Here is a 25,188-nt window from a genome sequence, read left to right on the forward strand (position 1 = left end):
CGCACTCCCTTTTAGCTTCGTCCACTTTCCAATGCATTAGAAAATGTCTACACCCACGCTTCCATCGGCCCCGCCAACGCCTCCCTCCCTCACTCGCTCGCACATCTACGCTTGTGGCTCATATATGGCGCTGCTCGGCGCTCTTGTGTGCGCTGAAATGCACACATTCGAGAAAAAAAAACGTGGCTGTCTCAGCTGAGCCCTCCGCTCATCCTGTGGGACACACCTCATTTCTTCTGTTGCGGAGTGCGCTCGTGGTCACCTCCGCACACACACACAGGCACGCGCCATGGCGAACGGCGTGACAGCCAACAGCATGCGAGTGACGGCGAAGCCGCCGGACCTCGGCTCCTTCCCCCTCGATCACTACCGTGAGTGCAAAAGTGAAATCGAGCTCTACTACACCTGCCTGAAAGCGAACAACTACATGGCCCCCATGTGCCGTGACGAAGTCCGCGACTACCTCCAGTGTCGCATGGACCGCGGGCTCATGAAGAAGACAGACGTGCAGAGCTTCGGCATTCCGGAGACCACATTTGTGCCGACGAAGCAGCACCGCATCGACTTGAAGGAGCTGTGGCTGCGGCAGAAGATGAATCAGGTAGGGGTAGTGGGGGTGGAGCACTACCGACGCGATGACTTGGACACGCCAGACGGGTACGAAAGGGAGAGAAGTGGCGGCCGTGAGTAGCGCATACCAAGACGCGGAGGGAGGTGACCCTCCCCCTCCCCACTCCCCCCCCGGCGTCCTCCTTCCTCTCGCATCGCTGCCTCCATCGGCCAACTCCAACCGTTGCCTCAGAAAACGTCTCCTGCGTCGTGGAGGTTTGGCTGCGAAGGTCACCTCATCGTCGTCCGTCCTGTTGGGAATGGGGATTTTTTTCCTCTGCTTTCCGCATAGCCGGTGTCGCCAGACGGCGACAGGCAGTCGTCAGCGGCACCTGAGGCTGCAGGGCCCCGCTCTCCGTGCGTGGCCTCTACACACGCAGCCCCTCCTCCCTATCCCTGCCGGCGTCGGGCCCCCCTTTTCTCGGCAGCCAGGGCGCGGGTGGCGTTGCGGCGGGGCGGCCTGCGGCAGTACGCCCGTTTGTGCCATGCATGTGGTAGGCGAAATTGCTGCGTGGCTCGAGCGCGTCTCAGCCGGCCTTCGCTCCGCCCACTAGTGCGGAGAGGCTGGCGCCATCCCGTGTGTGTCTGTGTGGGGGGGGTGAAGGGGGGGGTGCAGAGGTCGCGCTTCGGTCGCTGAAGCGGCGCACTGCTGTAAAGCCTGTATACCCGGCTGCTTGTGGCCCCATTACAGGATGCGGTCGGTGGGAGGAGGCGAAGGGGACGTTAGCACGACAGAGCGAAAAGGGCTGTGTACCTCTGTCGGGCACGGAAGCAGATGCAAAGGCGCTTAGGCCCTCTGCCACGCCATGTGCCCGTGCGTGCCCCTCCTCCTCCATTTCCTTTACGCCCTCCTCCTGATCGGTGCCGGCCGCGCTCCGCAAGGGTATCCTGTCGCAGGCGTCAAACAAACGCTCGGCGCACGAATGGGCAAGTGGCGGAGCTGAGTCTGACGGGGTCGACGCCATGTGCCTTGAGGTTGCGCGGATCATGTCTATGCTCGAAGCACCACCGCTGGTGCAACCGCGCGTATCCACGCACGCGGGCTGCGTTTCACGCCCCACCACCGCCATGCCGCTTCACGCGCCCTGCCATCCCCCACTGAGGTGAGGAGCGGGTGGGGGTGCGTCTCGTTTCAGTCCACCCTCCCGCTCCCATCATCCTGCGGCCCCCACCGCTGGGGTTGTTTCGGCACCCTCACGTTGCTCGGTCACTCTTCTGTAACTCCTCCTCCCCTTCCCCACACCCACTCTCCTCCCACAGCCGCCAGCACGCCTCGTCCTAAAAGGGGCACGGCGGGGTGAGGGGAAGAGCTGACGCTGCAGGCCCCCCCTCCGCGACCTTTTTTTTTGTTCTTGGCAGAGACGTCCCCCTCAGCAGCAGACACGGACGGCCCCCCAGCCTGCTGCTTTTTCTTTCACGCCTTTCGCATTCGGCTATCGTTGGGCGATGCGAAGGGCGCACCAGGCGGATCGCTCTCTCTCTCCCCCTCCCCCTGCCACCACTTTTCGATGGCCGCCGCACCACTGGTGCTAGATAACGGGACGGGCACCGTCCGATGCGGCTGCGCCGGCGTCTCTCCACTGCCGCTGCTCCTCTGCCCGACCGTCATAGGCCGGCCGACGATGCAAGCGGCCGCCCTTCGCCCGAGCATGGCTGGCCCGCATGCGTCCTCGTCACCATCGCCCGCTCATCTCTCGAAGAGCTCACTGTATGCGCCGGTGATCAGAGGATCGACTGCGCTGCGTGGGCGAGAAGACACGCATCCTCATGTAGCGCAGCTGCTTCAAAAGGATGTTCTGTGCGGAGACGATCTTGCAGCCACGAGGGAGCTCGGTATAGTGGAGCTGACGTATCCGATGCGCAACGGCGTCATTCACAGCATGGGCGCCATGCAGGAGATCTGGGACTACACTTTGTGTGAGCGGCTGCCGCCGCTGGTGGGGCCGTCATGTAGAGGCACAGCTGGATGGCGGTACGAAGACGGCCTCGCGTGGCTGCAGGGGAAGCGCTTGCTGCTGAGCGAGCCGCCCAATATGTCCCTGCGCCAGCGATGTGACCTGCTAGAGCTGTTCTTCGAGAAGTACCAGCTTTCAGCAATCCAGGCAGCGCAGCAGGGAGTCCTGTCGCTCTTCGCGAACGGCACGGAGCGTGGAATCGTCGTTGAGTGCGGCGAGGGGCTCTCTCATTGCACACCGGTGTTCGATGGATTTGTGCTGCCGTCTGCGCAGCGCGTCGTGGGCGTGGCAGGCCACGCGGTTACCGAGCGTCTTGGGCAGGTTCTAGGACAACAGCTGCCCCATCGGCGGTACCCGGGCCTTCTGTCAGCCGGGGCTGGGAGAGCCGCGGGGTCGTATGCGCCTCAGCTCTCCAACGATGTTGATGTACTCCGGCAGATCAAAGAGCGCTACTGCTACGTGGCGAGCCGGAAAGACGGCCTGGAGTATCGGCTGGCGCGCGAGACGAGCGCGCTGCACTGCGAATGTGTGCTGCCGGATGGGACCTCCTGCCGCCTGGGGCCGGAGCGGTTCATCGCGGCTGAGGTGCTTTTCAACCCGCAAGAGATGGGCTACGAGTGTGACGGCATTGCCACAGCGCTGTGGAAGTCGATGGAGGCTGCCGACATTGACGTGCGGGCGTCCCTCTACGGGCACATCATCCTCTCCGGCGGGTCTACCGTAATGCCGGGCTTCGGGGAACGGCTGGAGAGGGAAACACAGGACCTCTACTGGCGAGAGAAGCGCAAAGGGGGGCCGGCCCACATGGCGCGTAGCCCCATCCAAGTGAAAGAGCCACAACGGCGGCAGCACATGGCATACATGGGCGGTGCCCTTCTCGCAGAGCTCTCGCAGGATCAGCGAGAGAGGTGGATGTCGCGGGGGGCTTACGAGGACGGCGGCACCTCCGCGATCATCGCACGCAGCTATGCAGCTGGATGATCGAGCCACGGCTTTCTGTATGGGCTTGTGTGTGTGTCTGTCTGTCTGTCTCTGTGCGCGCACACGCTCGTGACTGGGGCGCTGGCCATGTTGGTCTCGGGTATTAGCGGCCAGCGGGGGCTGCAGCAAAGAGCAGGAGTGGCCTGCATTATTTTTTTTCATTGTTTTCGTGGTCCCTGGTGGCGGGGGGGGGGGGGCAAACGCATCCCGCAATATGTGCGTGGCATCTCAACAGGCGGTGAGGCTGCAGGGCCCCGCTCTCCGTGCGTGGCCTCTACACACGCAGCCCCTCCTCCCTATCCCTGCCGGCGTCGGGCCCCCCTTTTCTCGGCAGCCAGGGCGCGGGTGGCGTTGCGGCGGGGCGGCCTGCGGCAGTACGCCCGTTTGTGCCATGCATGTGGTAGGCGAAATTGCTGCGTGGCTCGAGCGCGTCTCAGCCGGCCTTCGCTCCGCCCACTAGTGCGGAGAGGCTGGCGCCATCCCGTGTGTGTCTGTGTGGGGGGGGTGAAGGGGGGGTGCAGAGGTCGCGCTTCGGTCGCTGAAGCGGCGCACTGCTGTAAAGCCTGTATACCCGGCTGCTTGTGGCCCCATTACAGGATGCGGTCGGTGGGAGGAGGCGAAGGGGACGTTAGCACGGCAGAGCGAAAAGGATTCCTCAGCTGTACTGTCGATGCTCGTCCGTCTCTCGCCGCCCCGTCTCCTCCCTCCTCGCACAGTGCCACACGCACCTCCATCCATCTTTTCATGCGCGTCTTTCGGCCAGCCGCTGCGGATGCTCTTTCCGGTGAGCAGTGGCACTCCGCCGCAACAGTCTTTGCAACAGTGAAACACAACTCATTGGAATGGTGTGGCCGTGTCCAGTTGCTCGACGCCGTCGTTGTGGCAGCGTCTCCTCCATCCATCTCCCTGAACCACCCCCATCCTTAGAGAAATCTTTGGGTACGGGACATGTACGAGCAAGACCGCCGTCGCTCCTATCCGTTATCTTCGGCGCGGCAGTGGCGCACCCTCGTCTCTCGCGGCGTCCGCTGCGCGAAAGTCCGTCTCCTCTACCACGTCTTCTCCGTCGCCCATCCCACCCCACCCTGCCCCGGTCTCTGTTGGCCGTCTGCGTCGTTTTGTTGTCTTCCCTTTCATTGCCCGTCTCTCTCGTCGCATGGGGGGGTGGGAAGCGCCTAGATCGAAGCGCGCGCAGACTGACAAGTGAGGGAGAAGCGCCACCACCACCACCACGACAGCAGCAACAATGGGCAAAGTGAAGAGGCAGTCCCATCATGCCATCAAGAAGATTCTCATGAAAGAGAAATCGCTCGCCGCTAAGAAAAAGCGCGAGGCGGAGAGCTATCATGAAGGACCTGAGTCTAACATCACGAAGCAGGCGACGAAGGACTACGCGGCCGTGCTCTTCCGCAAGGCGCAGGTGACGCATGCGGCGCCGACGCGCACGGCACACTTCCTCTCCTACAACACCGCCCTGGGCCCACCATATCGAATCTGGTTGGATACAAACTTCATCAACTTCTCCATGCAGAACAAAATTGATATTGTGCAAGGCTTGATGGACTGCCTCCTCGCGAAGGTCATCCCGTGCATCTGCGACTGCGTCTTTGCCGAGCTTGAGAAGCTGGGCAAGAAGTTCCGCATTGCGCTGAAGCTGGCTCGCGACAAGCGGTTTGAGAGACTGACATGCGACAGCAAGTACGCGGATGACTGCGTGGTGCGCACCGTTACTCAGCACCCTATCTACATTGTAGCAACGTGCGATCAGGAGCTCAAGCGGCGCCTGCGAAAGGTTCCTGGAGTGCCTATAATGTACATTGCGAAGCATCGCTACACGATTGAACGTCTTCCGGAGGCGTACGGCGCGCCAGAGTAAAGGCGATGAGAGAAAGGTGAAAGAAAGCGGTGTCGCTCGCACGCCTCCACGTTGGCTTTCCCGCTCCGCATTCCCCTTCGCCCTGCGCACCCGCCTGCTCGCGAAGGACGAGCCGAGACGGCCGGCGGCGTTCTTTTTTTTCGCGTGCGTTGTGCCCTCCTCTTTCTCGTAGGCATCTGCGCGTTCTCCCTCACCACCACCATCAACCCCATCAGATCCCGTCGGAGCAGCTGACTTATCTCAGGCGGGTCTGTGTGCTGCCGCACGTACTTCTCTCTCTTCATCCTCTTCATCTTCGGCGTTTAAGCAGGGCTGCTGCTGCAGCATCAACGCCATCGCAACCTCACTCCCTCTCTCCTTCTCGCACACACACACGCACACTGAGAGATATAGACGCGCGCTCTGCTTCTCCGTCGGGTGGTTTCCGCTCTGTATGCGCGCCAGAATGTGTGTTTGGGGGGAGGGGGGAGAGGGACAATGGGTGATGGTGTGTGCTCTCATAAAAAGCTCAGCGGGGCATGCGAAAAGAGAAAAAATCTGCAGGCTCGATCCCGCGCATTTGGCTGCGCATCGGCAACCCTGAAAGAGGCCCGGTATGGCACACGTACCGGCACGCACGCGGAAGGCATGCGCGACGGGAAGGACACTCCTCGCCGTCTCCTTGAGCCCCCCCCGTTTCGTTGTCTCCACGTGGGTGTCAGCTGTGACACTTGTCGGACGGAGGAGGGCAGCAGAAAGGTTTGTCAATGAGGACGAGAACAAGGAGAGGAGAAGTGGGGGGGAGGGGGCTCGCTTTCGGCGGTGCATGCCGCAGTGTGTGTGACGGCGGCAGTTAGCTTCTCAGTGTTATGGCGCTACACCGAGCTTGTTACTCACGGTGCATCCCCTCTCGTCCTCTCTTTCTGTAGTAAAGCCCACCGCATCGGGTCACGGCGCTGCTGTTGCGCCCTGCTGGGCTTTTTTCCCCACGCCGCCTACCCCCACAGCGAACGTTGGAAGTGAGGAATCGCATGTGGCACCTCTGTAGCCCATGTCGCCACATCGGCCATGTAGTTCGGCCGGCCGCCTGTACGGCGTGCCGTGTCGTTGTCAGCACTCATTGCGCGTCCTTCTCCTTCGCGACGAGCACTCGCGCCACCTCAGCGGTCTCTGCCCTCTGCATGGCCCACCGCGCAAAGAGTTATCATTTCTTTATAAACCTTAACGACCCTGACGCGACGCGGCGCCGCGTCGAAGCCGATCTACATCGCCTTGCCAGTGAGCAAAGAAAAGGCACAACGGCCTATCTGCACAGCCTCCTGAACCTCGCGCTGAGTCACTACCAGCGCGGCGACTTCATCAGCGCGCGCGACATAGCCAACTACACCCATCAGAAGGCGCTGGCGCACAGTCCCAAGTCGTCCTTGATCTACTTGACAGCGACGACGTGCGCCGAATGTGCGGATGCACTGGGGAACGAATACGAGGCACACCTGCAGCGCAGGGATGCACAAGGCCACACATCCGCCGCCCTGACCCCCGAGCCATCGGTCGTTTTTAGTGCGAAGCGTACTATCAAGAAGCTCCGCGCGGACGCGGAACGGTACCGCGTGATTGCCCATCGCGTGTACCACCGCCCCGACATGGCGTTCATGCGGGGTGGCAACAACGCAGGCGATGGGCGGTGGCACTCTTCAGCGCGGCACACCGGAGGCCGCGATACCCGCCACGCATGGGCGGACGAGAGCAGCAACAACAGCGTTGATGAGGAGTACATGCCACACATGTACGGCCCTCGCTGGCAGGATCGACGAAAGCGGCCGGAGCACGCGGAGTTGAAGCACTTCTACAAGCAGCAGTGTGGACCGTCGCCGACGTCGCGCGGTGAGACGCGGTGGAGCGTGCCCAAGTGATGAGGCAAGAAGCTGAGGGAAGCAGCCTTCCGTAGCAGAAAACCGTCGTGCGCTCACCCTGTGAGGATCCCCTCCCCTTTCCTCTCACCCATCCTGTGACGCGGGCTGCGTGTATGGCCTGTCCCATAGCCGCCCTTCCACACACACACACACAACGACTTCCGCCTCCCCTCTGCGTCGCTTGCATCCGCGGCTCGGAGATGTTGCCGGCTATGATCAAGGTGGCGCCGACGTGGCCGCACGCAATGCGCTCTGGAGAGGTGAGTAGAGAGCAGTCGTTGTGCAAAAAAAAAGGCGGCAGAGCTGTGCTGTCACTGATTTTTTTTGTCGGTTTGGAGAGAAGCACAATCAAACAGGTCTGAACGCCTTCGTCCAGTGCCCGATCCCGTCCCCCTTCCCCGCTCGCCTTCCCTCTCTCGGCTGCTCTGCTGCGGTCGCGCCATCCGCACTGATAAGGTGAAGCGAACACGCGTACTCGAAGCGCTGCTCGGGTATGGAGAGGAGATGTGAATCGGAGGGTGCATCGACCTGCAGCCGAAGAGATTCCGCCACCCCCGCACACGTACTGCAGCGCTTTCGCCTGTGAGCTTGGCGCCGGTCGCCGCTCCCCTTTCAGCTCACCCCCTCCCCGACCCCATGCGGCTGCTCGAGCTGTGGCACGTTTTCCACAGCGGCGTGCCAGAGATGGTCCTGTCGGGCAGCTATTTGGCGGTCCCATCCTGCTTCCTGCCCACACTTGAGTGGATCTCCCCTCACCCCCCATGGCCTACCTCTCACCACCACCACCACACCTCATGCTTCCCCGCCTCCCCCCTCCCCGCTCTCTTGCGTCGTCGTCGCCCCCTGTCCGAGAGAAGGAAGCGCGTTTCCTCCTACGGCTCGTATTGGTAAGGTGTTGCGGGGCACGCACCTGACACCCGCGCCCGAGCACCCTCCTGCTTTCGCTCCTCGTCTCTCCTCTCCGCCCCTACGGGGGAGGCATACCCCATCGAACGCACCGCTCGAGGGAGGGGAGGACGGAATAGTGCGCTGCACTCATTTGTTCAGCTACTGGATTGCCGGCGCGCCGTCGTCATGCTGAAGCGAAGTGCCTCTCTAGCGGTGAGGAAGGTGGGTGCTGGTGCGGTGGCCTCAGCGCCAGCCGCCAGCCAGCAGCCGCGCCCCTGTGCATTGTTGCCCTACGCACTCCGCCGTGCGGCTGCCTGCGAAATGCTATACGGCGGTGCTCGCGTGCAGCATCTCGTGCAGCCGCCGTTTACGCTTCACTTGATGCGCAGCGAGAACCTACCGCCGCCGTCCCTCGACGCAGAGCGACACGATCTCGGGCTTGAGATGCAGCTGCCTCGGGATCTACACGGCTACAACAACATCAACATGGCCATCCAACGTCAAGTGGGAGCAGATGTCAGTACCCTGGACGGGGAGCAGCCGCATTCGCGCCTGCCGGACGGGCACGGTGACGGCTTCGACATGGGCACCTTCTTCAGTGAGCACCACCACCCTGAGCGGCATCACAACTCCTCCTTGCCCTACTCCAAGTACGATACGAACAATGTGCTCGCGATGCGACTCTTTCCTGTCAACATCGGTGTTCGCGCTCGGACAGAGGCGATTCGGATCCGTACAGAGGACTGCTTGCAGCGCCTCCGCGACGCCGACCTCTGCGCGAAGATGCGCGTGCCGCTCGAGTACCCCCTTCCATTGATCCGCCGCAGCCAGTACGCTGCAGTCGATCGCATGCGACGAGAGCGCCGCCACAATGCGTCAGCGGAGGAGGCAGGAGAAAGCGCGGCGGTGGCGGCAGAAGAGGCGTCTCGGACCGCGCATCTCCGTGGCGCTGCAGCGCACCCACCGCCCTCAGAGCTCTCGATTTTCACTAGACCGGTCGACCGCTCACCCAGTCACAGCGGAAGCAGCGCAGCTTACCCCGGAGGCGTAGCCCACATGAGCTTCCCGATCCATCCCTTTGCGGCTGCGGCTGGCTCGCTCATTCGCCGCGGTGTGCGCAGCGGCGATACTGGCCGTCCCCCATCGCAGCGTTGGCTGCCACTGCAGACGCTCAAGCCGATGGGGCACAGCTGGAGCGCCGCGACCCGCAGCAGTGGAGTGCGCGGGCCACACATGCAGCTCATGCAAGAGCGCCTTGACCAGAAGGGGTTTGGTTGGAAGCGCAAATCACGCTCACTGTGGCAGCAAGACGTGGCAACTGCTGGCTTCCGCCCACATCGATACTTCTGAAGCGCGTGCGCGCGCTTTTTCCTCTCAGCGAGGTCAGGGCGAGTGGAAGGTGGGGACGCTCGAGGATGCCACCGATTCTGTCAAGTGAACGCGTGTGTCGTAGCGCCATTCGGGCTGACCCGCCTTGCCGCTTCGTTCACCCTTCGTGGCGAGTGGTGATCCCCTCGGGAGCAGCCGGCACATCGGGTGTCCGCGTCTGCTCTTCCTTCCTCGACTAAAGCCACCATCGCCCACCCCTCTTTCGTGCTGCTGGATCGTGCCGCATGTGTGCGTACAGTCCACGCTCTAACGAATTACAGATAGTGAAGAAGCGCTTCGAGCAGCAATGGCGACCGTGAAGCTTAGCAGTCACCGCGGTCAAGCCCTTCTGGGCATTGTCTGTCGCGTATCATGCGCACATGCGCATACACCCACGCAGAACATTGTGCGTTCAGGACGGGGTACGGATGGCCCCAGCGAGCGTGTTGGTAACCGGTGTTCGAAGCGGTTTCCTCTGCAAGTCATCGCACGTGGGTCAGTGGAGGGGAAGGACAACAAGGTGTCAAAGCCGGAGCGCCAGTCGCTCTTTTCCTCCCACAGTCCCCTGCACCCCACCTCTCCCCTCTCCTTTACCCCATCACCTTCACATGCACCTCCACTTCAGCGTTGGCGTGGTGCACGCCATCGAAACCGGCAGGCAATCTCCTTTTTTTCTCCCTCTCTCCCTCTCGAAGAATGCCCGCGTGAGACCACGGCTCGCCTGACTCAGCGGCATACACACACACGCACGGCTTACACCCTGGCCGCCCACGACGAGCCGTCCAGCCGCCGAGTCGAGCCACGCGTCTAGCGGGCTCATCCTGTCCTCCGCCGCATGCGCGCTGCGCCGTCGGCCCCCCACCCCCAGAGGGACTCGGGTGGGCGGTGCACCGGCATCCGCGGGGCGCCTCCCCCTGGCCAGGGCCCTCTGAGGCATCCTGTGCCCTGCCTGTATGCCCTGCCCTACACGCCCCCCTTCCCTCCCAATGGCTCGCTCCATCCCGCGGCATGCCGTACTGTGGTGTGCGGCCTCGGCGCGTTGGCGTCCGCAGCGCTGCATGGCGCGGCTCGGGCTGCTCGCGTGCTGCCTCCGGCACCTGTGCTGCATCGGCCCACACCTCGTCGGATTTGGGGGATGCCGCATACTATGCCCACGCGCACTGTGTGGCTGGCCGGTATGAGTGTCGGCGCGCCTTCCTTACCCATCACACCTCCCCTCTTCTGACCTCTGGATGCCTCGTCTGAATGTGGTAGACCATGTCAGCCGTGGCGGGACGGCGCGCGCGCACCGTGCTCGCACTGGCGCCGCCTCGGCGACCTGCTGTTGGGGGATGACAAATGTGGCTAAGCCGATGGAAAGATGCGCCCACAAGGCGTAGGCGGCGGTCTTGCGGGTCCTTACACGCCATGGAAGGCTTCGACTGGTGTCCGCGCCACGGACAAACGATAGAGTACGGCGCTTTGGCGGTGCGCTCTCAGACGAAGGGGGGTTCCATGCGCTGTGCTCTGACCTCCAAGTGATGGTGGTGATGATGGGGGGGAGTTGAGAGTGTGGTTGCCTGTGCAGGATGTGAGGGAGGTGAGGTGGTCAGCGAAGGAGGCGAGGGGCCGCCCAGGTAACGTGCTGAGCACCACACTCAGCAATGCCACGCTGTGGCTGACGAGAAGAGGTTGCGGAACAGATCCTTGTGGAGGGCTCCGCATGCACGCATGGCTATTGTGCAGTTTCCTCCTCTGGCAACGGCCGCGTGCGTGACGATCCGGTGTGAAGTTCTTCGTCCAGGGCGTATGGCGTGAGTCCACTTGGGGACTTCCCCTCCCTCTCCTCCTCCTTGGTGAGAGCGTCCTGCTCTACCGTGTCGAACGCTCTTGCTTAGTCTACGTAGAGTGCTCCCACCCCCACACACATGCACATTCCTCTCGTTTGCATGTCCAGTGATGAACTACTTTGTGCAGGAGCCCCTTGAGGGAGTCTGCGAGCACGTCGACGCGAGCAGCCTAGGTAACGGAGCGTCATTGGACTCGGCTCCATCGGGTGACTCGACTCTCTTAGAAGGCTGGAGGAAGTGCCTCCGCCCCACCCCCACACCCGCTTCACGAGCATTTCATTCTCATTGGTCTTCCCTCTCCTCCCCTTCCTCCACGCGGAGACGGCCGCTCTTGCAGCGCCTGGGGCTGGCCTCTCTCTCTCTCTGTGTGCTTGTGTCTCCCACTCGAGCAACCCAAACGAAGCAGCATCGTGAAGTGCACAGAGGCGAACAGCCAGCAGCGCCTGGCTCCCTTCAGCGACTCTCATCGTGAGGCGGTGACGTGGACAGGAAGGGGGACGGGCAAGGACCAGCAGCACTGCCCCTCTGCGCTGCTTCGCAGGGGAACGACGCGCACAGGCGGCGATGCGTGCGCGCGTCGAGCTGTCATTTAGTGTTCCTCTGCGCACGAGTGTAAATCGGCAGCGGCTCCCGCCTTCGATGAAGCGCTTTTCGTTTTCATCCACGATGGCGTCGCACTGCGTAGCGGATGGACGGCGTGCTGCACCGCCCCTGCACTCTCCGCTCTCCCCACCCTCCCCTCTCCTTTTCCTCCTCATCCTCACCCCCACCCACCCACATGTGCGCATGGATGCAGTGCTACCCAGCAAGCGAACACAGAGCACCTTGTCGTCGATCCCTCTTCAAGCATTGCCGCCCACTCCTCTCCGCCCCCTTCCTCATACAGTGACGCACAAGCGATCCTCACACGCGTGGAAGCCTTTTTTGGGGGGAGGGGGGACGAGGGGTTCCATAAGCGGAGAAGGCGAGAGCTATGAAAGAGAGAAGGGACTACATCCTGCGCTTGTGGAGCCTGGCGGAGGATATGGCGGTTCAGAATGGCAAGCCTCTGCAAGCGTTTCTTCTGCTGCACTACGTCTTGACACAGCCACCGCCGGCTCTGCGGCGTGCGAGTGAAACAACGACAGAGAAGTCTAGCATCAGCAGCGGCGGCGACGCACCCGGTTCGAACACGCTGCCCACAGCGACGGCGTCCAAGGTAGAGCGCCCGCTGCATATCACGGCCTTCGATGCGGAGTGGAAGTGCGAAGAGCTTGTCACGCGACTGCGCGCGGCCGAGTACCTTTTGTTAGCAGACGTGCCTTCGATACGCACAGCGGTGTCACCGGCGAGTGCCGCCTCGTCGGCTGCACCGTCCCCGCGCACGCTCAGTTGCACCGCTGGCCTGGAGGCGCTGGAGCTGGCAGAGCAGGTTCTGGCACCGGTCTTTGCGACGACATCGCTTTTGGTCGCGACAGACAACATCCCTGGCGCCGCGTCGGTGCCGTCGCATCAGCAGACCTCCTCCACAGCATCCCCGCGGAACCAGTCGCGTCGCGCTACATATGATTCTGCAAAAGGCGGTGGCAGCGCGTCCTACTCCCTTGAAGATGTGCTGCGAGAGGTAGCGGACGTAAGCCAAGGCACCGCGGCTGCGGCCGCCGGCACGCCCCTGTCGACGGCCGTCGGCGACACTGGTGCGGCAGTACAGTCTCGAGTGGCGAGCATGTACTTTCTTAATCAGGCCACTGTCACATCTCTTGCGTGGCCGCTCTCCAGCTTCACGTTGCACTGGCCGATGCTCGCCGCAGCTGCGAATGGAGCTGGCGCATCGCATGGCGCGAGTGGAGGCAAGCAGAACCTCCTGTCCTCCCCCCTCACGTTTGGACCGACCAGCGAGACCATTACGATCGCGGTATCGCTCGTCGTACGCGCGTACGTGCTGCAGGCCCTGATATGTCAACGCCGTGCTCAGCACAAGCGCGCTTTGCAGTGTTTGGCGGAGGCGCGGCAGTGGATCGCGCAACAGTACACCGACGTGGCACGTGCGCGAACACTTCGACTCTTGTGGGAAGACCTGCAAGAACGCTGGGTGTCGCCCACTTCACCGCAGGAACAGTCGTCAGACGCGTCGCCATTGCCGTCAGCGACTGGTACCTCTCCACTCCAACCCTCCTCCCTGCCGGCCTTTCAGCAGGTGATCGATCGACTGATTACCGAAGAGGGCCGAGCCTGCGCTGTCATGGTGCAGGTGGAGGAGTGCAAGGTGCATTACGCCATCCTGCAGGCGTGTGGCTCCCTGCCATCACCGTCGCTGCTGCCTCCGCGGCAAACGCCCTCCAGTGCCACGACACCGTGTTTTTCCGATGCCGGTGCGCGGGCGCAGGCGTACACCGCAGACCTGCGCCTGAACTATCGACGCTATCAAGAGAGTCTCCAGCGCCTGCATCTCTTGTCGCGGTCTTACATGACGGTGATCCGCTGGATCGAAGAGGAGGCCGATGGGGACGCGATCAGAGCGGCCGCGGCACCAGCACCTCTTCCGAGCGAGAGCGCGGACATGCCGGCGCGAGGCATAGTGTGGCGCGAGGCGCTGCGGTACGTTCGCAGTCGGCTAAGCCCGTTCTGCCTCTGCGCGCTGCAGTGCGCCGGCGACGGCGCTGCTGCAGCGTCACCGCGTGGCCTCGCCGCCACTGCCACCGCCGTCAACGCCGCGAATGCGACAGTGGGCGGCCCTCCCCGCTATGCTCTGGGCTTCGACGTCCGGCTGGCCGCAGAGGTTCTCGGCTGGTATCACTGCCTCAGCTACGTATATCTGCTCTGCCAGCAGCCTGCAGCGGCATCGGCACCGCAGCCGATCTCCGAGATGCATCGAGACTCTCTCTCCGCCGTTGGCCTCATAGCGCGCGGCACCATCGGCGACGGCGCCCGCGGAGCACCGCGACTACGCGACGGCAGTGCGATGGAGATGGATGACTTAGAATGCAGAGAGAAGAACGGAAAAGGCGGCGCGTCGGGGGAGGCAAGGGAAGAGGCGGTGTTCGTGCAACGCTATCGCAGTGACCCTGCCTATGTGGCTCTCTTCGGAGACCACCAAACCCGCTCTACGGTCCCGCCAGCGTCCTCCTCCTTCGACGCGGCACTCGGCACGGATGCCGCAGACCTCCTCGCTACCACTTGCGATATGGTGCACGACGCCGTGGAGCACGCAAAGGTCAACGCGTTCGTCTTCGGGCGGTGGCGCTCAGCTGGCGCCGCTGCACCCGCCACCAATGCAACTGCGGAGGCGGAGAAGCGACCGAAGACGGAGAGCACCGATAGCGACGAGAGCGGTGACGCTCACGATCAGGGTGCAGGCTTGCCAACCACACCGTCCCTCAGCTGGCGTGCACCGGTAGATTCTACAGTGACCACGGCACCTGCTGTGGTACACGAAGCTGCGTTGTGGTGGTGCCTCGTAGAGTTGGGCCTACGGGATAACTTTCCTGTTGCTCTTCGATTCCAGCGGGCGCTGAGTAGCGCCCTGTCGCCCTTCACCGCCTCGACGCGAGCCGTCAACGCTGCGCGCTCCTCTGGCGAAGATGCGGCAAAGGGCGTGGCGGCGCCTGCTCAGTTGCCCGAGGAAGCAGTCGGAGGTCGCCTCGGCGGAGATCATCCCCCGCTCAAGCACCGTCACGACGAGGGCGCATCTTTTCCGGCCGTTCGAAAGCGCAGTCGCCCCCTGTCGCCGGCGCCGCGGGAGCATGAGGCGTCTGCTAAGGTCACGTCATCTCTGCACCCGCCACCTTCGTGGAGCTGGGTGTTCCCTGGTGTCCGCCGCGCCCTGCAGCTCTACTTAGAGCTGGTGACGGTGCTTATGCGTGCAGCCGCCATCCCGCACATTGGTGCATCCACCTCTGCCGCGGGCACCGAGGAGCTGCAAAGTGGGGCCGTCTTCACCGCCATAGGGGCATCCCCGACGGCACCATCGGTTCCCATCATTCGACTTGGTTTGCAGAATGCAGAGCAGCTCATGGCGCGGCTCCTCTTCACTGTCGACGCAGAAATGTTGCAGCTGACGGGGAATACGTGGGGCATCTCATGTGGCGCTGGTGTGCGCGTGGGGGGCAGCGCCCCCGTTACCAACGCCACCGACATCCAAAACGCGAGCGAGAGGGCGAACAGTGGCGGTGGCGTCCGCCAGCCTCCTGTCCGGCCGTGTGTTCTGCTGGCCGACCAGCTGCAGTGCGCTGCCCCGGTGCAACTTCGAGCGCTGGTGCAGATCAAAGCGGCGGCGCTGGTCACCATGGCGCGCCACCACCTCACACAGCTCTCTCTCGTAAGGGCGGCGCATTACATCCGTGAAGGGCAGCAGTTTGCCGCATTTTTCTATCGGCAGGCAAAGATGACGCTGCTCCCTGAGATGCACGTTCTGCTGGCGTGTCTTGCGACATGCATGAGCCTGCGGCGGCTCCCAGAGCTGCCGAAGCCGGCGGAAACGAAAGAGAGGCGAAGTCAGGGCAGAGGCGACTCCGTGAGCAGTGGCGACGGGGGCTTGGCCGCTGACACGGCACTCGGCACGGCGCAGGACGCGCTGTACGGTTTCGCCCAGGGATGGCTCTCAGTGGAGCGATCCACCGTCTTCATGAACCCCCGCAATGACGACGGCGTGATGAAGCATGGACACCACATCGGCCATGGCACCGGCGCCGCGGCCTTCGCGATTTTTCCGCAAGAGGAACTCACCGTGGCGCAGGACGCTGGGCTGCCATACCTGCACCTCCTGGCCGCTGAGCGTGCCGCCTGCACCACCTTGCATGCACCACCCTCTCTCTCCTTACTAATCTGCATCCTAAAGGCATGGACCCTCTTCCATCTTGTGACCTCAGGAGAAGAACTTGTCTGGCCGGACGTGGACTGCAGTTTCTTCTCGCCGCCTGTGGCTCTGCTGCGTTCTCCGGTACCGACGCTGCCGCAGCAGCAGTGGGCGCGCCCGGTAAATGGGTCCCCGTTGGCGTCGGTCACGGGTCCGCGATCGGTGGCGCTGAAGACGGCGTCGCCCTCACCGCTGTTTCTGCCGCTCCCCTCTCCGTCCCACGCGACCACGACGCTGAACACCACTATTGAGGATCAGCAGCGTCGCGTGGCGCGACTCGACAGCCTAACGTCGACACCTACAAGCACCCCGACGCTGCGCAGCCGACACGCCACACTGCCGACGGAAATGCATCGCATTCATCTCGACTCGACCATAACGGCCGCCACCACCGCTCGAGCAGCCGTGCACGTGGTGAAAGACGAAGACAATGAAGGCGTGAGCGGCGGAGTGGTTCTCTCCGCCAAGAGCGGCGGGGACGCGAATGCGCAGGGGGCCAACAGTGGCAGTGCTGGCGGGAAGCTCGCAGACAGATCTCCAAGCGGCGGCAGCGGAGGCGTCGACAAGAGTGCTGTCGTAAAGGGAGAGAGTGATAGCGGCCCTAAGCACACCCAGTGCACGAACGCCAACTTGCACGGTGCTTCATCCACGCCAGCGTCGGCTCTCTCCCCCCCGCCAGGCGTGCACCTGCGAGCGCTCCCACACACACAGAAACACCGCGCCGGAGACGTGCTGCAGCGCATGGTCGGCGTTCTCCTCGACCATTACGAGATGCACAGCGGCTATGCGGCTTCGGTAGCAGCAGCGGCCTCTTCGACTGTAACGGGGGGGGAACAAATCACCCTTCCAAGAGCCCCTGCCGCCGCGTGGACCCCTCAAAACGTCGTTCTCTTCCGCCTGCTGCGCGGAGCGGTGCTCCTCTTCGAAGACAAAGATGAGCTAGCAGCAGCGCGGGAGCTCAAGGAAGTCACTCACTTGGCGAAGCAGCATCTTGGCGTTCTTCACCCGTACGTGGCCGATGGGCTGGCGTTGCTGGCGAGCGCCTACGCTTCGCTGGACGTGGACGCTGTGCCGAACGGTGATGACCGCAGCCAGGGCACGTCTTCTGCCTCCGCCACCTCTCCATCGCCACAGCAGACGATGGACAGCGCAGCTCGAACGCGGAAGGTAGCGGTGCAGCTCGCCATGCGCTGCAGCTGTATGGCGCTCGCCTCCCTCTACACGACGTCCGTGGCCGACGGAAGCAACGGCTTCGACGCTGCTAGCACGGCGACAGCACCGCAGCAGCAGCAGCAGGCGGTATCCTTCCCCACGATGGGAGCTCGTCTTCGGGAATGGTGGCGCAGCCAAGTCCTGCACGGTCTGTGTGGCAGCAGCAGGGGCGGTGCCGCTGGGTACAGTGCAAGTGCGGCTCAGCAACTGCGGCTTCTGTTCGGTTGGCTCCCAGGGTCGGCGGAATACTGCTTCTCGTGAAAGCGGCCGTGCGCCAATCGTATTCGTCAAATTCTGCGACTCACGCAGACTGTCGATGACGGCGCGATGGCGTACACGTGCATGCGCGAAAGTCGACAGATGGCCACGCAGCTTGCCTTGCTCCTCCCCTCTTCGCTCGCCTCCTGCGTCTCCCCTGATCCACTCCTGCAGGCGTGGAGTAAGGCTACTGCAGTGATTTCTCGTCCTGCCGCCGTCGAAGCGGGCGTCGCAGAGCGGGCCCATTTGGGGAAAGCGGAGAGGGGGGAGGTAGTCCGAGGGCGCGCCGAGGTGAGCGATGAGCGGCTTGCTCCTTCTGTTCTTTTTGTTTGTGTGTGGGGGGGGGGGCATTGGACGAAATGGAACGCATTGGTCTTTCACTCTATGAAACGCCGTAATAGCGACGAACGACATGTACGGAGAAGGCGCGTTTGCCGCAGTGCTCGGCTGGCGTTAGCGCTCTCCCCCTCCCCCCTGTCGCATCGCACGAGGGGGGGTTCTGTGAAGGGGCCTCGCTCCCTGTCCTCTCACGCCACACCTGCCCCTCCCTCCCGCACACGCACACACACATACACACGCCCATACCTCACTGTTGCCACACTGACCTTTACAAGCAGAGACACTCGCCCAATTTAAATTACGCCCTTCTCCTCCCCCACCCACCCACCCATCCATCCCAGCTTGTCTCTCGGCGCAAGCGCCCGTAGTAGCCATCCCATACCCCATCCTCAGCAGCGCACCTTTGCATCAGCTTGTGTTCACGCCACCTGTGCATACAGGTGCGCACTCGCTCCTCGAACCTCCTCCCTCCCTCCCTTCAGTCATTACAGGATTGAGCAGGCACCATGTTCGAGAGCAACCTCCCCTCGCAGATCAACACCTCCTCACCTCTGCCGACAGTGGTGGAGGTGCAGCTCACGACCAGCATCAACCAGTCCCTCCACAAGGCATTTCAGTTCGCGCACACCCTACTCGCCGAGAAGAGCGACCGGGCGGCGGTACTGCTGCCGTGGAGTGATGAAATATTTTTTGCCGTGTCAGGGATGCTGGAGCGGCTGATGCTGCAGCATGCCGACACAACTTTCTCCGAGATGATATTCGCCCTGCGTCGAGCGGAAGTTGATGGGCCGCTTGCCGCCGCCCCGGCAATTTCTTCATCGCCCGCCGCCGCATCTGGGCCGTCGTTTCCAGGGCGGCGGCCTGGTGCGCGTGGCCGCTACCTTCGCTGGCTGCTGCTGGGGCCGCCGCCAGTGACGACTCCAGAAGAACGCGCAATGAACTTTATCAACGAGGGCCTCTCCTCACAGCTGCGCCTTCACGCCAGCGCACCAGCAGACGCTGGCGTCGCGGCGGCGGCGACGCCGACTCCGCTTGTGGATGGCATCGCAGCAAGCGCGAAGGTGGGGATAGGTAGCGAAGCGGACGACGCAGCACTCTCGCAACTGAAGTCCGTCGAGCTTCTCAAGGCTGAACACGCTCCATACGGTTACCTGCGCTTTAAGCCACTTAGCCGTCGCAACAAGATCATCTCCCTCTTCCTATTGACGCTCAAGCCATACTTGGAGAGGAAGGCGGAGCAGTGGTACGTTCGTAACACCGACAACTCCGTCGACACTGTCGCCATGCGAAATGCTTATGCTCACCGCTACCCGCATCGAGCGGCCCTCTTGCGCTTTCTCGCGCAGTACGTGTACCCGGCCTACCACATCGTAAAGCAGGGGTCACGGCTCTTGTATATGTTGTGCTTCGTTCTCGAGATGACCCCCTACACGTCGCCGCTGCATCGCGTTTTCGGTATCGCGCTGCGTCGGAGCACTCTCGAGGACTCGCTGACGACGGGCCCCCGTGCCCAGCGCGCGCTTCTCGTCGCACGAGTTGTGCTGCTTCTCGTCTTCTGTGGCTTCCGGCTGCTGGACTTCACACGAAACGCTGATGGGGCGTCCTCGCCACGCCAGATACGAGAGGAGGGGTTGCCAATTCCACCGCCGCCAACGCTTGGCGGCGACGTGCCGCTGCCACAGGACCGAAGTCGCCTCCCGAAGGCTGGTGAGTGCCCCATCTGCCACAGGCGCGTCACAAACGCGGCAGTCTGCCTCGTCAGCGGCATTGTGGGATGCTACCCGTGCCTACAAGGGTACGTTCGTGACCAACATGCGTGCCCTGTCACGCAGCAGTCGATGGGGATGGAGCAGGTCCGCCGCATTTTCGAGTGCTAGGGCGCGGCGGTGCTCAGCAAGGCAGTTCGCACGCACGCAGCTGGGCATCCGAGGGGGAGAGGGGGGGGGGCGGGTTGAGGCGATCAAATCCCACGCGCCTCTGGCAGCCCTGTTCTTCGTCCTCTTTTTCTTGGGGGGCTTCCTCCACCTGCTCGTCGCCATGTCCCTTGCGCATCGACGTGCACGTCCCGCTCCCCCTCCCTTTCCCACCCCCTCCCCCCTCAGTCGGGCTCGTATGATTATCCTCTAAAATGTGCCGAGGCGAGCAGATGGCGTGCGTATCGTGGCGGCAGTCCCCATCGGCCTCTCATCACGAGACGCCCTTTTTGCCTTCTCGAAATTCGCCGTGCCGACGCTTTCCCTCTGTCGTTTCTTCGGCCCTCTCCCGTATGCCTTTTTCGGTACCCGCTGGTAGGGGAGCTTCCCTCGGTGCTCAGCGACTCGGGCCGACATCGAGGCCGTCTTTGCCGCTGCTGATGGGGTCCATGTGGCGGCTCTTCTATGTGCGTGTTGCCCCTTGGCCTGCATTTTTATTTGTGTATTGTGTCGAGAGGTGGGGAAGGGGAAAAGGTGCCACCGTTGACGGCCAATCCCTCACGTCTCTCTTGCGAGGACGGAGTCCTGCGTCGCTCTTGCACGAGCTGAGCCACATGCGTGTGATTCTTTGCATGGGTATGTGCGCTCCGGTGAAGCGTGGAGAAGATACAGCAGTTTGTGTGTGTGTATGTGTGTGCACGGTGTTCGTGCGCGAATGTATCGTCACCTCCTCCCAAAGAAGAAGCGGGGGTGGGAGGGGGGGCATTACACCCGTCTTCTCGGCTTCCTCATGTGTAGCCGTTCTTGACGAAAACGAGCGGCCTCAGCGTTGTCCATGACTGCCGCTGCTCTCCAAGCCGCGCGTACAGCCTACTCTCCTCTCGACGGACCTCCCTCTCTCTTTCCATTTTGGGGATGCATGAGCCCCCCCTCCACTCTGTGTCTCAGGTGCGCGTGGATGCGCCTCACACACACACACACACACACTCACAGAGCGTGTGTAGAAGCGGCCCGAAACCCAATAGAGCGACTCTGGCCGCCTCTTGAGGGCTGTCCAACCCAGCGATGGGCGGCATCAAAGGGGGCGTTGGCAGCTTCCTCCTCCGTCGTACAGCTGCGAAGAGCATTCGCCAAAGGCACTTTACTGGGCCGCAGTTCTACAAGCGCAAGACCTTTCACTTCCCCATCGGTCACCATCAACTTCACCGCCGCGTTGCGCCGGCGCTGCAGACCGGGTCACCGACGCATCAGCTGGAGCATCAGCGCTACGCCCACCTTCCAGGAGATGCCCGCACGCGGCCGAGTGAGGACTTCACCTTCTCCCACGCTGCCTCGCCGCACAGTGGCGGATGGTGTCGGGGGCGGGTAGACAAGGCCATGTACGCCTGGGCAAAGCGCGGCTCGCTGCAGCTCTACCAGATGGGCGGCAAGCGCGAGACCTTCGTGTGCTACCGATGCGGCTACCCCGTGAGGAGCGCTCTGGTCGCCATCAAGGACGAGAATTGGGATTACCGCATGTGCTACAGCTGCTACACAAAGACTGTCGACACCGGGATGGAGCGAAACACGTGAAGGCTGATGCGCCTCTCGTGTGCTGGCGTGGTGCTTCAGTGCGCTCACTGTCTCACCCCCACACACACACACAGCCACCGCCACCACCACCATCCTCCCTGATTGACCGCATACTCTATCCAGCACGCCGCATTGTTGCGCTTTAAAAATAAAAATGGACTGATGGGCTCGCATGGAAAGCAGTGCTCCGCGCCTGCACACTGCTGCTCACATCCTCAGCGGGCCTCGCGTGCATCCTCTTTGGGTGTCAGCCTACAGCCCGCTCCTCATCGAAGGCGGAGATGGAAGGGTAGGCGACGAGCCATCTGTCACGGCGAACGTCCCGCAGTCGTGTAAAACCCATGTCAGCAGCGAAGCCGCGCCCCCTCCCTTTTTGCCTTATAACCGATGGGCCCTTGCTCTCTCTCGCTGACTGCCTCGCGATCGTCCTCCGTCATGAACATTTCACACACACACACCTCCGCCCCCCTCCCTCCCTCTCTCCCTCCTCTCTCTCTCTTTTCCCCTCTTCTTCGAATTCTCTCGTGACGTCGGCCATCGTATAGTCGCACACACGCGGAGGCATACAGCGCGAAAACGAAGAGCCGACGGGCGGGCCGCAGTGCACCTACGCCTCGCTGCGTCTTTCCTCTGGTCTAGCGGAACCGCACAGTGCTCCGCAACCCACCGAATAACCTCCCCCATGGCGGACTACACCGCTGCAGGCACCGACACCTCGGTGGTTGACGACAACGTCCCCCCAGGCATCACGGGGAAGCAAGATGAAATCATTCAGTACGTGGCCAAGTACGTGGTTGCCTCCTGTGACGGGGCGCGGTATCAGGACAAGGTGCGCACGCGCACGAAGCACAACCCATACTTCGACTTCCTAAACACGAAGCACCCGTACCACCCGTACTATCAGTACCTCCTCGAGTCATACCGGCATTGGATGCGCAACAGCGAGGCAGTCGGGATGGGGACGTGGGGCGGCGGCGGCAGCGGCGTCGATGGTATGCAGGAGCAAGGGCAGCAACAGCAGTGGGGCGAAGAGGAATACGACCAGTACTATGGCGCCTACACTGGGCAGGCGAACGGTATCGACTATCAGGGAGGCGCCGGTGGTCATCTGAATCAGGGGAGCGGCTATGTAGACACGACTCGCTCTGCGCATGCGCAGAACGCCAGCAGCGGGGTTGATCCCACCGCATATGTGTCGGAGACCGCCACTGCGACCAGCTACAGCGTTGGCTACGATCCCTCTGCCGTGGGCCCGGAGCCGGTGCAGGCAGCGACTTCCACAGGCGACGGTGAGGCGCAGGCCGAAGAAGACGAAGACGACCAGTACGAGTTGGTCATGGAAAATGGGCAGTGGGTGTCACGAAAGCGTGTGTAGCCTGACTGTCTGCTGGGGCACAGCTCGATCGAATGGGGTGCAGTGCGGCACATATGTGACGTTGGCGGGAGCTGCGCGTGCCCAGATTCGCAGCGAAGGACCTGCGGCAACAGCTCCGGTGTGCTAAGGCAGGGGCAGAGGAGGGAGGAGTCAGATGAAGCACTGGCCTGCCACCTCCCCTCTACCGTTTATATGCTAACCCCTGCATACGCACATATAAATATATGCAGTTATTTCTGTGTGTGTGTGTGTGTAAAAAGAAGTGGACATGGACAGCTGTGCTCTTAGTCTCCACATACAGACACACATATACACACGGCGCCTCACAGGTTCCCTGCACGAGGCTGTGCAACTGGTCGATCCAGGCGCGCGATCGCCTGGCGCTGCCATCCATATACCCTCCCTTCTCTATGTCGCTGGAACTGATCACGTGCGGGGCTCTTTTATTTTCATCTCCTGTGTGTGTGTGTGTGTCTGCGTGAGTTTCTGCATCTCCGGATGCATCTCTCTGAGCCTAATTGCCCTTCACCTCCACAAAAGCACTCCCGCATCCGAATGCAGAGCTCATCACATCAGCTGCATGTCCATTCATAAAGACGCACGCACACACACCTCTCTCTTCAGTTTGCTGGTTGGCTGTGGCTGCGACAGGCCTCAGTGGTCCCCCTTTTTTTGCCCCGCCACCCCCTCTTGCCCCTCTCTCGGCGCTCCGCAGACATCTGCTCAGGTTCATCCCTCACACAGCAGCGTGGGTGTCGCCATTGTCGACCGCCTACTTCCTCAACTGGCATCGCCGCCACCGCCATCCCTTCGTCTTGCCTATCCCTTCACAAAATGGGAACTTGTCCCTCCATCTCCCAGTCCGAGGTCGGCATCGTCGAGACCTGTGGCCGCTTCTCCTACAGCGCTGATCCCGGCATCCACTGCCTGTGGTGCGGCTCCAGCCTTGTTCAGCGCATCACGCTTCGCCTGCAGGAATATGAGGTGAGGGTCGAGTCGAAGACGAAGGACAACGTCTTTGTCACATTGTCGCTCGTCATACAATACCAGGTGGCCCCCGACAAGTTCGCCGAGGCGTACTACGCATGCGACTCGTCGCTGGAGTGCATGCGGGACTATGTCCTGAACTCGATTCGAGCGAAGGTGCCTCTGTACAAGCTGGAGGCACTGTACGTCGAGCGCGGCACCATCTCGCAGCAGCTGAAGCATGAGGTGGACGCGATCATCAACACCTATGGCATCGAGATCGTCTCTGCCCTCATCTCTGACATCGATCCTGGCTCGGAGATCACGAAGGCAATGAATGATGTGCAGAAGTTCCAGCGACTGCGCGTCGCTTCCGTGGACGCAGCTGAAACAGAAAAGCTGAAACGCGTGCGCGCTGCTGAGGCGCGGTGCGAGGCGCGCCGCCTCTCCGGCGAGGGTCTCGCCGAGCAGCGCAAGGCCATCGTTGCTGGACTGATGCAGTCTATCGACAACATGCAGGGTGAGGTGCGCGACTTGAGTTCTGATGACGCGGCGAACATGCTGCTGATGAACCAGTACTACGACACGCTGCAATCTATCGCCGCCAACAGCCGCTCGAGTGTCATGATGTTGGAGTCAAACGGCGGGCTAGAGAAGGTGGCGGCGCAGCTGCGCCAAGGAGTGACAAGCATGATGCAGTAGGTGAAAAAGAGGGGAAGACAACGCTACTGTGGATCAACATAGCAGTTCTGTGCACTCCGTCACCCACTTCCCGCCCTTTCTGCAGAATGGGTACAAACACAGACACACGCCTGCACACACAACGCACATCCTCTTTTGGCCTCCCCCTTCGAACTCGGTAGCCTCTGTGTGTGTATGTGTGTGTGTGGATGGGGGAGAGGGAGAGAGGAGGAGGAGGCGTGCGAATATGTTCCCTCCCTGCGTGCGGTTCGTCAGCTCAGCGCTCTCTGTCTCGTCATCGCTTTTTTTCTTTTCCTTACGTTTACCCGTCTGGTCTGCTTGAGCGTATGCCGCTCTGACCGGTGCGGCGGCAGCGACGGGAGGCGGTCACCCAACTACACGTCGCTGCGTGTCTGTCCAGGCGGAAGGACTGCATGGCTTTCCGATCGTCGCTTTCTTTCGCTCCTCTCGCGAGCGCTGCCCCCCCTCATTCTTTGCTGCGCCACCCCACTCGGTTGGCGTGTGTATCTGCGGATATATATATATATATGTGTGTGTGGGTATGTGCGCCTCTGTGTCCTCTCTGTGTGTATGTGTCTTGAAGTGTGCGGAGGTGCTCGCCATTCTCTGCTCGTTGTCC

The 25,188-nt window shown here is 62.2% G+C and overlaps 10 protein-coding genes across 10 annotated transcripts; all 10 read left to right on the forward strand.

Moving 5' to 3' along the window:
* Window positions 1-289: 289 nt before the first annotated feature.
* Window positions 290-691, forward strand: LSCM1_06299 (uncharacterized protein; the record flags this gene model as incomplete). Its single annotated transcript, XM_067323730.1, has 1 exon — window positions 290-691. The coding sequence occupies one exon, from the start codon at window positions 290-292 to the stop codon at window positions 689-691; it is 402 nt and encodes a 133-aa protein (XP_067179359.1).
* A 1,426-nt stretch (window positions 692-2,117) lies between these two features.
* On the forward strand, window positions 2,118-3,545 carry LSCM1_06300 (uncharacterized protein; the record flags this gene model as incomplete). Its single annotated transcript, XM_067323731.1, has 1 exon — window positions 2,118-3,545. The coding sequence occupies one exon, from the start codon at window positions 2,118-2,120 to the stop codon at window positions 3,543-3,545; it is 1,428 nt and encodes a 475-aa protein (XP_067179360.1).
* A 1,246-nt stretch (window positions 3,546-4,791) lies between these two features.
* LSCM1_06301 (uncharacterized protein) lies at window positions 4,792-5,421 on the forward strand (the record flags this gene model as incomplete). Its single annotated transcript, XM_067323732.1, has 1 exon — window positions 4,792-5,421. The coding sequence occupies one exon, from the start codon at window positions 4,792-4,794 to the stop codon at window positions 5,419-5,421; it is 630 nt and encodes a 209-aa protein (XP_067179361.1).
* Window positions 5,422-6,431: 1,010 nt separating this feature from the next.
* Window positions 6,432-7,313, forward strand: LSCM1_06302 (uncharacterized protein; the record flags this gene model as incomplete). Its single annotated transcript, XM_067323733.1, has 1 exon — window positions 6,432-7,313. The coding sequence occupies one exon, from the start codon at window positions 6,432-6,434 to the stop codon at window positions 7,311-7,313; it is 882 nt and encodes a 293-aa protein (XP_067179362.1).
* Window positions 7,314-8,387: 1,074 nt separating this feature from the next.
* Window positions 8,388-9,551, forward strand: LSCM1_06303 (uncharacterized protein; the record flags this gene model as incomplete). The annotated part of the gene is made up of 1 exon (XM_067323734.1): window positions 8,388-9,551. One exon carries the CDS (start codon window positions 8,388-8,390, stop codon window positions 9,549-9,551), a length of 1,164 nt encoding a protein of 387 aa, XP_067179363.1.
* A 2,820-nt stretch (window positions 9,552-12,371) lies between these two features.
* Window positions 12,372-17,705, forward strand: LSCM1_06304 (uncharacterized protein; the record flags this gene model as incomplete). The annotated part of the gene is made up of 1 exon (XM_067323735.1): window positions 12,372-17,705. The coding sequence occupies one exon, from the start codon at window positions 12,372-12,374 to the stop codon at window positions 17,703-17,705; it is 5,334 nt and encodes a 1,777-aa protein (XP_067179364.1).
* Window positions 17,706-18,547: 842 nt separating this feature from the next.
* On the forward strand, window positions 18,548-19,918 carry LSCM1_06305 (uncharacterized protein; the record flags this gene model as incomplete). The annotated part of the gene is made up of 1 exon (XM_067323736.1): window positions 18,548-19,918. One exon carries the CDS (start codon window positions 18,548-18,550, stop codon window positions 19,916-19,918), a length of 1,371 nt encoding a protein of 456 aa, XP_067179365.1.
* A 1,101-nt stretch (window positions 19,919-21,019) lies between these two features.
* LSCM1_06306 (uncharacterized protein) lies at window positions 21,020-21,526 on the forward strand (the record flags this gene model as incomplete). Its single annotated transcript, XM_067323737.1, has 1 exon — window positions 21,020-21,526. The coding sequence occupies one exon, from the start codon at window positions 21,020-21,022 to the stop codon at window positions 21,524-21,526; it is 507 nt and encodes a 168-aa protein (XP_067179366.1).
* Window positions 21,527-22,208: 682 nt separating this feature from the next.
* LSCM1_06307 (uncharacterized protein) lies at window positions 22,209-22,901 on the forward strand (the record flags this gene model as incomplete). The annotated part of the gene is made up of 1 exon (XM_067323738.1): window positions 22,209-22,901. The coding sequence occupies one exon, from the start codon at window positions 22,209-22,211 to the stop codon at window positions 22,899-22,901; it is 693 nt and encodes a 230-aa protein (XP_067179367.1).
* An 834-nt stretch (window positions 22,902-23,735) lies between these two features.
* LSCM1_06308 (uncharacterized protein) lies at window positions 23,736-24,569 on the forward strand (the record flags this gene model as incomplete). The annotated part of the gene is made up of 1 exon (XM_067323739.1): window positions 23,736-24,569. One exon carries the CDS (start codon window positions 23,736-23,738, stop codon window positions 24,567-24,569), a length of 834 nt encoding a protein of 277 aa, XP_067179368.1.
* Window positions 24,570-25,188: the final 619 nt, after the last annotated feature.

The sequence above is a fragment of the Leishmania martiniquensis genome, chromosome 19 (assembly GCF_017916325.1).
Source record: "Leishmania martiniquensis isolate LSCM1 chromosome 19, whole genome shotgun sequence".
Lineage (NCBI taxonomy): Eukaryota > Euglenozoa > Kinetoplastea > Trypanosomatida > Trypanosomatidae > Leishmania > Leishmania martiniquensis.